Below are 16,377 nucleotides of genomic sequence, written 5' to 3' on the forward strand. Positions count from 1 at the left end.
GGGAGTCTGCAAATTCTACATTTTGTGTAACTGATCAAGGTTACAACACACGTGGCACTGAAACTTAAACAGCATATTTTACGCTGGAGAACACTTACTTAGCCGCACGAGTGATAAAACTGGAATTTCTTTAATATCCGTTTAGTAGCACATGGTCCAGTGATGTTTTCGTGTGACTAATTAAGTTGGTTTTTCAACTGTTTGTGATGAGTGTCCCCGGTACAGTACACTCACCATTAGGCAAAAATCATCGCTATATATGATAGTGATTTCTAGTAAGTGCTGGGATCGTGGAAATCGTACAATCGTCTCTATAGAGATTTCTTATGACTATAGACAGTGTTAGAGGTTAGACTATAGACGCTTTTATTACATTTACGAAATTTGTTGAATCTGTTGAATCTGGAGGTAGAATCGCCCATTCCCTACTGTTTCCGTGACCAAAAGATTCACATGATTCCACGTCATGGCTTTTACATTGTCCAAGCATGGACCATAGACGGAATATATCTATAGAGCAACTATAGAACTCAAATCCATATGTTCAGTTAATAAAGAAAAACGATCTGTTTAATTTAATCATTTCTTTGGTTGTGCAACGACATCAATAATTTCATGTTTGGTTTTTTGTTTAACGCAGGAATCAGCAATATTTCAATTGAATGACGGTGGTCCGTAAATAATCCAATATGGGTCAAATAATCCAGTGAAAGGCATACCTAAGCATCGCCCCAATTGGGATACAATGACATGGTCAGCAAGCCCAATCCCGTTAGTCGTCTTTTACGACAAACTGAAGACCTTAACCGGATCTTCACGTGTGTTGTGCATCGACAGAAGGAACATCATCGACGAATGCATGCTTGGTAACAACGACAATTGCAAATGTGGAAAGTCATTGTACTTAAGGAATATGCTTTATCATACGGTTTTGTGTCGTCAAAATGAAAGTGTAACACACAATTGATATACAGAGTAATTGTCTTTACGGTCTTAGTAGACTAATCTCCAGCAGTGACATCCGACACCGTCCCAGATAACAGCAGTTGTATATAGAGTTCCACTGACCTTCAGTTCCAGGACGTGGTCGTCAGACCTTTCCCACGAAGGTGTCTGTGGATCTTGGACAAGGTACTGCTCACTGGCGTTGCACTGGTGAGTTATCAGGTTCCAAAGTTTTCTCTTGGTCTTTGTTCTTGGATCCGTGACAAGATGTGGAGAACATGCTCTGTTCTCGGTCTGATTTTGATCCTGGGGATGGTGCTGGAGACCGATTCCTTCTTCCTCTACAACAGGATGAAGAGAAGGATGAAGAGGGAAGCTGCAAACGAAGACAAACATCATAATGATACAGGTATGTTGTTATAACATTCATCTGAGTGAGTTTGGTTTTGCGCCGCACTTAGCAACAGTTCTTAATGTGGGAGTGACAGTGAGAGAGAAGCAGTAGCTTTACGCCGCGTTTTTCAATATTCCAGCAATATCACAGCCGGGCACAGCAGAAATGGGCTTAACACATAGCTACCATGTCGGGAATCAAACGTGGGTCTTCCGCGTGACGCGAGCGAAAGCTTTAACCACTAGGCTACCCAATCGCCACTGTTAGGGAAGAGGGCACCGTTACTATAACCGCGGGAAAATGGAACTCAAATAATCTTTCCTAACTGACACGCTGCAACGAATTTATCGTTTCTCGCCATATTGCTTTGAGAGCTCTGGATATGGCGTACAAGAAAATCAGTGTTACTGTAAAAAACCCACGTCGTTTCGTTGTAAGGAGCTCAGTTTATTTCAACATGCATGGTGCCATGATAGCGGATATATATCCCATATTTTCACTCCGCTGTAACAGAGTACATTCAAATGAATCGAAACTCCACTAAACCAGAATTTACGTATAGTAAAAGCTGTCAAGACCGGAATCTGTCCTATCCGGCAAGTTGTCAACACTGGCATAAAATCTCAGTCCTGCCCGTGGCTTGTACATTTAACATCAGATTTACTTCGGCACTTTGTCTAAACCAGACTATTTCTACAGTCCTAATGAGTACCGGTTTAGACAGCTTCCACTGTATTTACAATTGAGGTATACGTAAGGTTATGTATCTCCGGTAAATCGTATGCATGTTTCAGGAGTATTTCGGGCAAAACCTCGATCTTTAGAATAGAAATACTTTTTATTCGTAAAGCAGATATGTATGTTATTTTCGGTACTAAAATCAGTGTCACATTATCTCAAATAACGCACCATTAAATGTCTAAATGTCTTGATCATTCAACGGAAATATGGAAATATCACAATAGCTGGTACATTTGAAAAGACAACACCATCTGCTACTCAAAACTGTAACTGGGTATTTTGTCAGTGCAGAATTCTACAATGTGTGTAGATAAATGCACTTGTGTACAAACGTACAAACATATAGATCCCCAAACTGAATAGATCGATACTCATGCTGTTGGTCACTGATAGAAATTTATATGGCTATATGACTGGAATATTGTTGCGTGTGGCGTTAAGTAACAAGCAAACAGGCACACAAACACAGAGTTCAGCATGTATATAGTTGCAATGATTCATTGACCCTAGCTATGAAACAAAGGATAGCGCTTAGGACTGTGCCCGAGATACTCGTAATCGCGTTTCTTCGTATCTTCCAAAAGAAATACTATTGATGAAAAGGTATTGAAAATCTAATACATGGTTCTTATGGACAGCAAAATTTAAATCTTTAAGGGGAAAGAGTTCCGTCCCTTCGTCGCGTCCGTAAACTCAGTGTGTGAATACGGTTTTATGCCACTTGAGCAATATTCCCGCAATATCACGGCGGGGAACATCTGAAATAAGCTTCACATATTATGTCCATGAGGGACTCGAACGGAGTCTTCTGTACCACGTGCGGAGTCTTCTTTATCCACTAGGCTACCCCGCCTCCCGCTTCGGTATGAGCACAAGGATGAACTCACTAGACAGGTGTAACATTGTGTTTTCTCCGACATGTAGCTGACATGCTGTTATAGGACTTCATTACTGTTGCTAGATGCGGAAAACCAGATTCACTCACCACGTAACAAAATTGTCACTGCATCACACTACACAGAATATTATGTTGTAATCGATCATATTTCCTGTTATAACACAAGATAACACGAAATTCTTAAATGAATTGACATGTATGTATGTATGTATGTATGTATGTATGTGTGTGTGTGTGTGTGTGTGTGTGTGTGTGTGTGTGTGTGTATGTGTGTGTGTGTGTGGGGGGGGTAGGTGTGTGTCTGTCTGTACGTATGTATGTATGCATGTATGTACATCTTACCTACCCAATCTACGTTCCTGATCCACTCCCACTACAACTTAATACATGCACACAGCGAACAGGTGAGGCAGTTACAGACGCCGAAGTTATAGAAGTATACAACCTGCGTTTCATGGATTAATTGAAATGGGCTGTTGACTGTACTCTGTAATTCTTTGACCAGACCACACTGAACACAAACACAATTGGTCACTGAATTATTGCAAAAGAACAAAAAACCAAAAAACAACCCGAAACCGAAAACCAACACCAGCACCCTCCCTCCCCCCAAAAAAAATACAAAAAACAAAAACAAAAAATAAAAACAAAAACAGACCAAACCAAACCAAACCATAACAAAACAAAAAACCCAAAAAAGCCACAACAAACAAACAAGCAGCAACAACAAAAATATAAAAAAACCTACAAAAAACAAACAAACAAAAAAAACCCAAGAAACACAACAAAAAGTAAAAAATACCCTAAACAAACGAACAAGCAAACAAACCAAAAAAACCGCAAAATGGTTACAGTGTGTTATAACACGGACACTTAACACATCAAATTACAGGACAGACAATCACAGGACACTTAACACATCAAACAGTTTCTACTCAGAGCATGTCAAGGAAATCCCGATTCTCAAAATACACCTCTCTCATGTCGTGTAATGTGAAAGCACCCTCAGTTATTGAAGTACAGGTATGCTAATGGGACGTGTAGAATGCGAGAGAAACGACTGCATAAATAACCAATAAAACTATGGCTGTCATATTACTCATATTCATTATGAGACATGTCGAATCTGTTACATCTTTCATGATCCATGGCTGAGGTTTCCTTTAGTTTCCTTTGACACAAGAATGTTGATGTAAATAGTATTGTAAACCATCACTGGACACTGGTCATTCAGCCTCATGTCGTTGTTCAGACAGACTGTTTGTTCAGATGGCCTTAATCTAACTTTTATTCAGCCAAATAGTGAGAACGGATAGGCTTACGGCTTATGTGCGTGTAACATAACATATATGTTTATTGCAAACAATGCAAATCTTGACAAATGATGAACTCAGTTATCACTGTTTAATTTGTTCTTACTGGACGCCAGAGGATATATACTATCCCCGAAAAACGCACAGACAACAAATCTGTTGCAATAATGTTGTGTTTTCAAACATGGATAACTCGTTCACAAATAGACTTTAGTAAATGAACTTTTACACCAGTTTAGAAGAGGTAATGTCTATACAACCAAGTGGATACTTTTAGATAACAGAGATGTTGAGCGCAATGATGATGACGTAGCACGCCCCCTGGCTCTCAGACCAATCTCTTTCAAACTGTTCCGTGCAGGATATCTTCTGAAATCCAGGCACCCTAATTCTGTGGCACCCTAATCCCGTGGCAGTACGATCACGCAAGTGTAGTACTCAGATGTTCCGATCGTGGGCTGCAATGGTAACTCGAGGTCTGCCTGTCCGAGGACGGTCAGTTGTTACACCTGTTTGGGTACAACGTGCTGCAAGCCATGATATCTTGCTCGGACTAAAGTTCAGACGCCTGGCAACAGAAGACTGGTAATATCCAGCGTGCATTCTTTCAATGGCTATGTCGCAGAGTCAAGGCGTGACGTAGTGATTTGACCTTGAAACTCCTTCAAAACGACTGCCACTTTCTGAAAGCAGTCTGGATTTGTATTGTCAGACAGTGAATGCTCTTTGCTGCACAATTTCAACTGGAAGGTGATTTCTGTAGCGATGTGCCGATGCTTTTCTAATCCTTGTAAGAAATCTCATCAAAAGCAGCATTTAGAAGTAAAATCGATTTTTTACTTGTGCAGTTGTGAAAAATCATGTTATCAACACTTTTGTTACTTGTTTTGACGATTGTTTGAACACAACAGTGAATTAATAGATTTTAAAAATACCAGTCGCCTATGCGTTCTTTTTGGGATAGTATATGTAGCAGCTCCAAAGTAATATGGGTGGCCCCCTTTGCTGAATTAATGAACCAGATAATCAAGTGAATGATAACATGAGTAAATAGTCGTTCGGGTACGGTGGCATATCAAACAAAAGCCACCCGATTGAAACTTATGACACTCACAACGAGAAGAAACAACGCGGCTAGAGTTAGAAGAGAGTCATTATATGTCTAGGGTGTCTTGATTGTCTAGGGAAGTGTGTTGGTTCGGAGATTTCTAAACTTTCAGTAAAGTTAACTGACATTCTACTGTAGTGAAGGATAATCTTACGTACAAAAATCCCATGGAGTGTAAGAAAGTGGCCAGAATCTTGCACAAGGTGTCCACGTTACCGTCAATTGCTTCTAGCAGTTCTCGTACAGACATTCATGAAGACTCGGGTTAGAACTGGCCTTTCAGCTACCTATGCTTGTCGTTGGAGGCGACTAATATGAGAGAGTGGACGTGCCCCTTGACCTGGCTCACGCCTGTCATCGTCTCCCAGTTGACTAGGACGATACTAACGATGTTCCCTACAGGACGCGAGACACCGTCGTCATATAGCTAGAATAATGCTACAGTACGGTAACAATCAGTCGATCCCGCCCAGAAACCTCACTGGAAAAGTCAGTCATGTCAAAAGCTGACGACTTTATTCAGGTCAAAGTAGAGACCCTTGTCACTATGCTGAGATCGTGAAACGCGGTCCTGGCAATGTCATCATGTAAGTACACATGTACACACCGCACGGAATGGACACGTACGGGCTTGTAATATAACGCCTGTGCCTGGAACACTTGGTTCTTGTGTTACGGGACCAAGAGATTAAGACAATGCTGCATCATATCACATTAAAAGGACAAAGAACTTCTAGAACGTATTTGTGTATTGAATTGCGTTTTGGTAGTCAATTAGAATAACTGCTAAAAAAACAAAAACAAAACAAAAACAGTCCCAATCTTAAAAAGAACTGAAAAATATACAGTCGGAAAACAACAACAAAAACCCAAAACACCACCACCACTAACAACAACAACAAGGGCCGAAACAAACAAAACATAACAAATAAAAAAAACAAAACAGCACATAAAACCCCCGAATCCCCAAACGCCGTGTCTTGGTATTTGGACACCGTAAATGCACTTTCTGCCTGAATATGTGTAAGTTGATCACAGTTTAGAAATACATTTTCAATTGCTTCGGGTGTCACTGATGTGTTGCTATTTAAAAGTAATAGCCTTGCGATGATTTTTTTCTGTTTTTCGAAGAAACTTCTTATGATTATTGAAAATATTTTAGAGCTCAAAGTTCATATTTCCGGACGCGACTTACTGAGAGGAACGACAGGGATTACCGCTGGATGGTACCATCCGGGCAATACACGAGCGCCATTTGACACTCCTTTCCTCTATCGCGACAGCATGCTGACACCTTTTGTTCTCATGTTTGCAAGGTGTGTTGAACTGCAATGAACTGTTTCGTAGAATTTCAAGTCGGATGTTCTTTGTGATCGCATTGTCCAGGTTACATTATGACTCATGGCATCTATAAGTTGACTCTGAAACATGTCAAAGTCATAGGCCGCAGAACTTCCCCGCGTTTACCTATTGTGACTACGACCCAGTATGACTACTCCTACAATACACAAATTGAATAGGTGAATTATTTTCAATTTCAAGCTGTCACCCCTTCAATGTGACGCTTGTAACGGCCCTAGAAGTTTGGAACCCTTGCCATCATGACTTTTGCATTACGTGTTGAACATTAAAGAGAACTGAACGTATGTTTTCTTCTGCTTATTCATTATCTTCTCTCAGATACAAGTAAACTAAAAAGAAGAATATACCATGCTCTGTGTAGTTACAGTAGTACCACAGCCTTGGACTTAGTAGGGCATCAAACAAGACTGAATATGGCAAACATATACTCTCCATTTGCACATCCCTGCTTTTAATATGCAGCTTAATTATACATTTATACAAATATCTGTATATTAACGTATCTGAAACAAATTATTTGTACATTACTTTAATTACTGACTTGTATAATTGCAATGTGAAAGTACACTAAAGATAGCATGATTTGCATTACTTTGATGGGTAACTCATTCAACGTCTTCTCTAGTCCAGTCAGTATGTGAGAATACCCACCAAAATTGCAACAGAAATGATTCAACTGTTTGAAGCCCTGAACTATTCCTTATAACACATTAAAAGTCTCGGGAAATCTAGTGGTGCAATAAGGTCAAATTCGACCCTCAAATCGTAGATGGTAATCCAAACTCTATGGGATTCTACTCAGTTGGGTCATGTTATATATCAAATGTAAGCTCTTAACAGTTTGTATTTGGCTCAGGGTCTTAATACAGTTGAAATAATGTCTGTTCCAATTTGTGGTGGGTTAAGTCAGAATCATACCAGGATGACTGGACTGCTAGGAACTGGACTGTCTTCTGGCTGTTCTGCAGCTGAGTCTTCTGGTTCTAAGGCTGGTGTCTCGCTCAGTGTACTACCTCTTTCTAGGTACAATGTTGTTTGTTTTCTTTGATTATTCCATGGACTTGATTATAGAGATGTGATGTTCACCTATACCCAGTCGCCACACATCTCCACCGCAGCATTCAAATTTCTGCTGGGTTCCTCTCTCAGATACCTCACAAACATTGGACATGGTTGTACTAGGAAACTTTCATTTCTGTCTTTTTTAGTTTCGTTTTAATTTTGAATAAAACTAAGAAGCTAAGCACCTATCTTCCAAATACTCCGCACTACTACCCACCTACTGTTTGAAGACAGTTATATACGATGGAAACTGTCTAAACCGACACTCTTTGGGACAGAAGAAATAACCCGGTTTGGACAATGTGCCGGATTGTAGAGCTGGCAATAACGGTACAAGTCAAGGACAGGGCTGAGATTTTATGCCACTATTGCTAACTTGCACGATTGGACAGATGCAGGTTTGAGCAGCTTCCTCTGTAAATGAAATTACGTTTAGACAAAATGTTAATTATTATTTCGAAGTCATCGCCACCCATACACCTTTTCTGCCGTGAGCAGTTTATCGTAATTCTAGTATAAACATATGGTTATACAATGTAACTGATTAAGCCAATAGTCACCAGTTGGTCGAGTCCATTAGATCATAAGGATGTGTATTTCTACCGTTGTCTAGTTTGGATGTAGTCATAATGGGGTAGAGCCAAATCACCAGTGGCAATAAGTGGAGTGGGACCAATCTCAAATCGCAACTGGCAACGGTACACGGTTATCGTGTATTACCGATAACGATCCAAAAACGTCAACTTACCTTGACATACATATATCATCCTAAAAGATCGCCGGTTGTCAAACCCCAGAGATTCGCACACCTTGCCATCTTTCAGATCCTCACTAAAAACCTTCATCTTCAAGTTGTACTAACACTTAACCAGATTGTGCACTTAGGGCATCCTCCTTTTTGGAAATACCAAAAACTAACAGTTGAATATCGTTGTTAAACAAGCAAATGTTAAAAACGACTACCTCTAACAATTTTAGAAACTTAATGCCATTCGGACTTGGGTCCGAAAGAAAGTTATGATGGGTGCATTTGTAATGTTGGAACTAGTACTGATTTTACAGTAATCGTATCGAGTAAATACTGTTTCATTTAGGATTCATAAAGAACTTGATACATGTATCTTGCAAATGTAACTTTGCTCTCCCCAGATACTGACGCATCACTGAAGGATGGACATGGCGTCCATGTTCATGATAACAAAAGTCATCACGGAAGCAGCGAAAGCCATGGCAATCATAGCAACACTGAAAGTTTTGATCACCACAGCAACAGAGGTGGTCATTCAGGCAATGAAAGTGAAGAACATAACGGTCTAGATTACAGGCACGACGATAGCAGCGAAAGTGAAGATTATCATAATGGATATGGTAGAAATAGCAAAGAAAGTGAAAAACATTATGGTCGACAGGGCAGACAAAATGACAGTAGTGAAAGTGAAGAACATCATGGTCGAAAGGACAAGCACCATGATAGTAGTGAAAGTGAAGAAGATCATGGTCGAAAGGACAAGCACCATGATAGTAGTGAAAGTGAAGAGCATCAGGGTCGACGTGGCAGACACCAGGATAGCAGCGAAAGTGAAGAACATCATGGTCGATATGGCAGACACCCTGTTAGTAGTGAAAGTGAAGAGCATCAGGGTCGACGTGGCAGGCACCAGGATAGCAGCGAAAGTGAAGAACATCATGGTCGATATGGCAGACACCCTGTTAGTAGTGAAAGTGAAGAGCATCAGGGTCGACGTGGCAGACACCAGGATAGCAGCGAAAGTGAAGAACATCATGATCGATATGGCAGACACTCTGTTAGTAGTGAAAGTGAAGAGCATCAGGGTCGACGTGGCAGGCACCAGGATAGCAGCGAAAGTGAAGAACATCATGGTCAACGTGGCAGACACCATGATAGCAGTGAAAGTGAAGAGGATCGTGGTCGACAGGGTAGGCACCATGATAGTAGTGAAAGTGAAGAACATCATGGTCGACGTGGCAGACACCAGGATAGCAGCGAAAGTGAAGAACATCATGGTCGACGTGGCAGACACCATGATAGTAGTGAAAGTGAAGAGGATCGTGGTCGACAGGGTAGGCACCATGATAGTAGTGAAAGTGAAGAACATCATGGTCGACAGGGCAGGCACCATGATAGTAGTGAAAGTGAAGAACATCATGGTCGACGTGGCAGACACCATGATAGTAGTGAAAGTGAAGAGGATCGTGGTCGACAGGGCAGGCAGTCTGATAGTAGTGAAAGTGAAGAGCATCATGGTCGACGTGGCAGACACCAGGATAGCAGCGAAAGTGAAGAACATCATGGTCGATATGGCAGACACCCTGTTAGTAGTGAAAGTGAAGAGCATCAGGGTCGACGTGGCAGGCACCAGGATAGCAGCGAAAGTGAAGAACATCATGGTCGATATGGCAGACACCCTGTTAGTAGTGAAAGTGAAGAGCATCAGGGTCGACGTGGTAGACACCATGATAGCAGCGAAAGTGAAGAACATCATGGTCGACGTGGCAGGCACCATGATAGTAGTGAAAGTGAGGAGGATCAGGGTCGACGTGGCAGACACCATGATAGTAGTGAAAGTGAAGAGGATCGTGGTCGACAGGGTAGGCACCATGATAGTAGTGAAAGTGAAGAGAATCGTGGTCGACGTGGCAGACACCAGGATAGCAGCGAAAGTGAAGAGGATCGTGGTCGATATGGCAGACACCCTGTTAGTAGTGAAAGTGAAGAGCATCAGGGTCGACGTGGTAGGCACCATGATAGCAGCGAAAGTGAAGAACATCATGGTCGACGTGGCAGGCACCATGATAGTAGTGAAAGTGAGGAGGATCAGGGTCGACGTGGCAGACACCATGATAGTAGTGAAAGTGAAGAGGATCGTGGTCGACAGGGTAGGCACCATGATAGTAGTGAAAGTGAAGAGGATCGCGGTCGACGTGGCAGACACCAGGATAGCAGCGAAAGTGAAGAGGATCGTGGTCGACGTGGCAGACACCATGATAGCAGCGAAAGTGAAGAGTATCACGGTCGAAAGGACAAGCACCCTGATAGTAGTGAAAGTGAAGAAGATCATGGTCGACGTGGCAGACACCAGGATAGCAGCGAAAGTGAAGAGGATCATGGTCGTCACAGCAGCGGTGAAGGTCACAGAGGTCATGGTCAAAATAGCAGCCACCAAAGTACTGAAAGTGAAGACCATCATGGTCACAACATCACCAGCAAAATTCACAATAGTAGTGAAAGTGAAGAGAACCATGGTCGACAGGGTAGGCACCATGATAGTAGTGAAAGTGAAGAGCATCAGGGTCGACGTGGCAGGCACCATGATAGTAGTGAAAGTGAAGAGGATCGTGGTCGACAGGACAGACAAGATGATAGCAGCGAAAGTGAAGAATATCATGGACGACAGGGTAGTCAATCTGATAGTAGTGAAAGTGAAGAGCATCAGGGTCGACGTGGCAGGCACCAGGATAGCAGCGAAAGTGAAGAATATCATGGACGACAGGGTAGTGAATCTGATAGTAGTGAAAGTGAAGAACATCATGGTCGACAGGGCAGGCACCATGATAGTAGTGAAAGTGAAGAACATCATGGTCGACGTGGCAGACACCATGATAGTAGTGAAAGTGAAGAGGATCGTGGTCGACAGGGTAGTGAATCTGATAGTAGTGAAAGTGAAGAACATCATGGTCGACAGGGCAGACACCCTGATAGTAGTGAAAGTGAAGAGCATCAGGGTCGACGTGGCAGACACCATGATAGTAGTGAAAGTGAAGAGGATCGTGGTCGACAGGACAGACGAGATGATAGCAGCGAAAGTGAAGAATATCATGGACGACAGGGTAGTCAATCTGATAGTAGTGAAAGTGAAGAACATCATGGTCGACAGGGCAGGCACCATGATAGTAGTGAAAGTGAAGAGTATCGTGGTCGACGTGGCAGACACCAGGACAGCAGCGAAAGTGAAGAGGATCATGGTCGACGTGGCAGACACCCTGATAGTAGTGAAAGTGAAGAACATCATGGTCGACAGGGCAGGCAGCATGATAGCAGTGAAAGTGAAGAACATCATGGTCGATATGGTAGACAATCCGATAGTAGTGAAAGTGAAGAGCATCGTGGACGAGAGGGCAGGCATCAAGATAGCAGCGAAAGTGAAGAACATTATAGTCGTTATGGCAGACACCCTGATCGTAGTGAAAGTGAAGAGCGTCATGGTCGACAGGGCAGGCACCGTTATGGTAGCGGTAGTGAAGAACACCATGGTCGATATTCCAGGCACCGTGATAGTAGTCATCGTCGATATGACAGACACCACGGACGTAGGGAAAGTGAGGAAAATCACGGTCGGTATGACAGACACCACGGACGTAGGGAAAGTGAGGAAAATCATGGTCGATATGACAGACACCACGGACGTAGGGAAAGTGAGGAAAATCATGGTCGATATGACAGACACCACGGACGTAGGGAAAGTGAGGAAAATCATGGTCGATATGACAGACATCGCGGAAATCGTGATAGCCGCGGAAGTGAAGAACACCTTGGTCGACGACATTATGGTTATCACAAGTATTATTTGCTTTTATAGGCGTGTAGTCAATGCTTTGCGGAACAACGTTTTAACTGTGTATTAAACTCGATATTAGAAATTACATTGCAATGCTGTACCCTTATGCTATACTAATACCATTATAATATAGAAAATTGTGGCCTTCAATATGCATATATGCATACATATGTCGCTTGGAGACTACACATGCATTTCAATGGAAAAGTCATTTGTATGGCCATATGATTAGATATCGCACAAAAAACGTATAAGTGTCCACCGTGCTGTATTCACCTGTATGTAAGACTGCACCTAAAATACACTGATATATGTGCATATTCTTGTTCTTTTTTGTTTCTTCGTTTTCAAGATTATACGATGTTTATCTCCTGCTATTTCCTCAATTAATCCGCCTCCATATTGGAAGTCCGCCCTTGTTCGCACTGTTCATACATGGAAATATCTCCTCCCTCTTTGTTGGATACATGTGGAGCATGCATTCAGTGCATGGTGGTAATAATCGTTAGGATGGGTTTCTGTGACGAAAGATGGGTTTCTATGACGAAAGATGGGTTTCTATGACGAAAGATGGGTTTCTATGACGAATCCCAAGAACCTGGGTACAGTGAGAGCAGAATGCCTAACTGCCCCTTGGTTTTATACGACTGTTTCTAAAATTACTCGAATCTGTGTGTTACGAACCTTAAGGATCTATCAGGTGGTATGTGGTCCTGTGCATAAAGCTCAAATCAGAAGTCGGTGGAAGTTAAGCAACGTTGGCCACGGAATGTACTTGGATGTTGGCGGTGTTTGGCAGCTTGTCTAGTAAGAGCTTCTAAAATGACTTCGGTCCTTCCCCCACGTCCCAAAAAACGAGGCACACGGTATACATACGGTCTCACATTAAGCAAGTGTGTTTGTTTACTGAGAGGCTTATGAGTACCCTGTAAATCAGTAGAATAGAACGCAGACAAGTCAGTAAGCTTCAATAATATATCAATAAACCTAGCAGAAAATGGGTACCAGATGGTATACAACGGGCTCCGAGATAAGATAAGATAAGATAAGATAAGATAAGATAAGATAAGATAAGATAAGATAAGATAAGATAAGATAAGATAATCTCATTTAGATATTCAGAACACATGTGTAATAAGATAACGTAAGATATTACTTGCGAAGGATTTTTGTGTACATCAGGGATACATGACAGAAATACCGATACAAACATGACATAAATACATGAAGAATGATATGTACATCCACAGCAATAACACATTTATGCTAGATATAATAAGTTATGACAATACCTAGGGGCCTAACACAACAGATAGCAGAATATTTAAGATTCATTTTATAAGAGATATACTGACGGGAATAAATGATTGTTTTTGCTCTCTGTGATTTAACACTGGAGAGAGGATATCTACAACCACAGAGTGAAAAACTACAGAAAGAGTTTAAAACATGAGACTAGTCGTTTAATATTCTTGATGCCATACACTTAACTGCTGTTATAATGAATTAAAATATGAATGTGTAAGCAAACTATATAACAACTGACACCAGCAAGTGCTGTGTTTGCTGTATAAATGATCACATTTGCAGAAGAAAGCAAACCTATCTATAACTAAGAATACATTGTGATAGAATCAGACACAAACACACATCAACATATCTTCATGAGCATTCGGTGCTCAGATTGAAACAATAAGTTGACCAAGCGTTCTTTACGTAACGGAATTCGACGTAAACCAAGAATGGACAAAAAATAAAGAATATTCTATGCAAATGAAAAACGTATTATCTTATGTAATGAGTCTACAAATACTACCAATCACCTACAATCTCTCTCTGAGTGAGTAAAATTAGTTTTACGCCGCACTCAGCAATATGTCGGCGGTCTCTAACTACTAGTAGTCCAGGCTGGGTCAGACAATCCAGTGATCAACAGTATGAACATAGATTTACGCAAATGGGATACGATGACATGTATCACGACATGCACGGGTTCCCTAAAATCAGAGAGAGAGAGAGAGAGAGAGAGAGAGAGGGAGAGAGGAGATGTGCCAGAGTCATAATGCATTCGTGGAGATTCGACTGTCTTCGTGCCATCAGTCAGCAGATGCTGTCACTATAAGAACGCATTAGGGTGTATTTCAGTTTCTCAGCGAGACAACGGTCCAAGCAAAACGTGTTAGAGTAATCTTACTCAAAATGTGATTTAGTTTACACTGAGCATATAACTTTGTGTTCCTTTTTCTCAGATCGACACGACGACCACGCACATCAAAGTAACAGTAGTAACGAGAGTCCCGACACTCACCACAGCAACAGCAAAATTTACAGAAACAGAGGAAGTGAAGAACATCATGGTCGACAGGGTAGACACCACGATAGCAGAGATCGTGAAGGACACCATTGTCGTTATGGCAGAAAATATGACAGTGGCGAAAGTGAAGAGCGTCGTGGTCGTTATGGCAGAAAATATGACAGTAGTGAAAGTGAAGAGCGACGTGGTCGTTATGACAGACGTCATGATAGCAGCGAAAGTGAAGAGCGTCGTGGTCGTTATGGCAGAAAATATGACAGTAGCGAAAGTGAAGAGCGTCGTGGTCGTTATGGGAGACATCATGATAGTAGCGAAAGTGAAGAGCGTCGTGGTCGTTATGGCAGAAAATATGACAGTAGCGAAAGTGAAGAGCGTCGTGGTCGTTATGGCAGAAAATATGACAGTAGCGAAAGTGAAGAGCGTCGTGGTCGTAATGACAGACGTCATGATAGCAGCGAAAGTGAAGAGCGTCGTGGTCGTTATGGCAGAAAATATGACAGTAGCGAAAGTGAAGAGCGTCGTGGTCGTTATGGCAGAAAATATGACAGTAGCGAAAGTGAAGAGCGTCGTGGTCGTTATTGGAGACGTCATGATAGCAGCGAAAGTGAAGAGCGTCGTGGTCGTTATGGCAGAAAATATGACAGTAGCGAAAGTGAAGAGCGTCGTGGTCGTTATTGGAGACGTCATGATAGCAGCGAAAGTGAAGAGCGTCGTGGTCGTTATGGCAGAAAATATGACAGTAGCGAAAGTGAAGAGCGTCGTGGTCGTTATTGGAGACGTACCGATAGCAGCGAAAGTGAAGAGCGTCGTGGTCGTTATGGCAGAAAATATGACAGTAGCGAAAGTGAAGAGCGTCGTGGTCGTTATTGGAGACGTCATGATAGCAGCGAAAGTGAAGAGCGTCGTGGTCGTTATGGCAGAAAATATGACAGTAGCGAAAGTGAAGAGCGTCGTGGTCGTTATTGGAGACGTCATGATAGCAGCGAAAGTGAAGAGCGTCGTGGTCGTTATGGCAGAAAATATGACAGTAGCGAAAGTGAAGAGCGTCGTGGACGTTATGGCAGACACCATGATAGCAGCGAAAGTGAAGAGCGACGTGGTCGTTATGGCAGAAAATATGACAGTAGCGAAAGTGAAGAGCGTCGTGGTCGTTATGGGAGACGCCATGATAGCAGCGAAAGTGAAGAGCGTCGAGGTCGTTATGGGAGACGCCATGATAGTAGCGAAAGTGAGGAACATCAAGGACGAAATGGACACAATGATAGTACCGCACTTCATGAAAATCATCATGAACCTCTTCGTGGACATTATCTAGATCCCGACAGTAAGTAAAGATTAAACGTAAGTAACCAGAAAACCTTTGGGATGGCTTCGTAGGTCTTATCTTGATCCAGATTTCCTGGTAAATCACACAGCAGTATATTCTTTCACTACTAACAAGAAGGTAGTTCTTGAAAGGCATTGAGAAGTTGGATGAATCATAACACATTTTATGGATAACCTTTTTTTATTCTATACATGACGTTTCAGAGCTTTTTTTTGGAGGAATTGAGGAAGAATTAGCTCGGCATGAAAAAGAAAGTTTTTCTCCATAAATGGTCTGCATTAATTAGAAGGTGTGCATCGTATACCATGATGGTTGTGTTCCATGTGACTGGAAAGA

General features: G+C 42.0%; 2 protein-coding genes across 2 annotated transcripts; both read left to right on the forward strand.

The window, feature by feature from the left end:
* The first annotated feature begins 1,078 nt into the window (after positions 1-1,078).
* On the forward strand, positions 1,079-12,718 carry LOC137295943 (titin homolog). Its single transcript, XM_067827539.1, has 2 exons — positions 1,079-1,354; positions 8,973-12,718. The coding sequence occupies exon 2, from the start codon at positions 9,183-9,185 to the stop codon at positions 12,465-12,467; it is 3,285 nt and encodes a 1,094-aa protein (XP_067683640.1). The 5' UTR covers positions 1,079-1,354; positions 8,973-9,182; the 3' UTR covers positions 12,468-12,718.
* A 232-nt stretch (positions 12,719-12,950) lies between these two features.
* LOC137296526 (A-kinase anchor protein 5-like) lies at positions 12,951-16,029 on the forward strand. Its single transcript, XM_067828327.1, has 2 exons — positions 12,951-13,007; positions 14,650-16,029. The coding sequence occupies exons 1-2, from the start codon at positions 12,951-12,953 to the stop codon at positions 16,027-16,029; spliced, it is 1,437 nt and encodes a 478-aa protein (XP_067684428.1).
* Positions 16,030-16,377: the final 348 nt, after the last annotated feature.

Source organism: Haliotis asinina, chromosome 9, assembly GCF_037392515.1.
Source record: "Haliotis asinina isolate JCU_RB_2024 chromosome 9, JCU_Hal_asi_v2, whole genome shotgun sequence".
Taxonomy (NCBI): Eukaryota; Metazoa; Mollusca; class Gastropoda; order Lepetellida; family Haliotidae; genus Haliotis; species Haliotis asinina.

Excerpts from the sequence above, each read along its gene's own strand:
- LOC137296526 (XM_067828327.1), top strand. The coding sequence starts at position 12,951 with ATGGGTTTCTATGACGAAAGATGGGTTTCTATGACGAATCCCAAGAAC. Across the intron at positions 13,008-14,649 it reads ATCCCAAGAACCTGGGTACA|ATCGACACGACGACCACGCA; the intron begins GTGAGAGCAGAA and ends CCTTTTTCTCAG.
- LOC137295943 (XM_067827539.1), top strand. The coding sequence starts at position 9,183 with ATGGATATGGTAGAAATAGCAAAGAAAGTGAAAAACATTATGGTCGAC.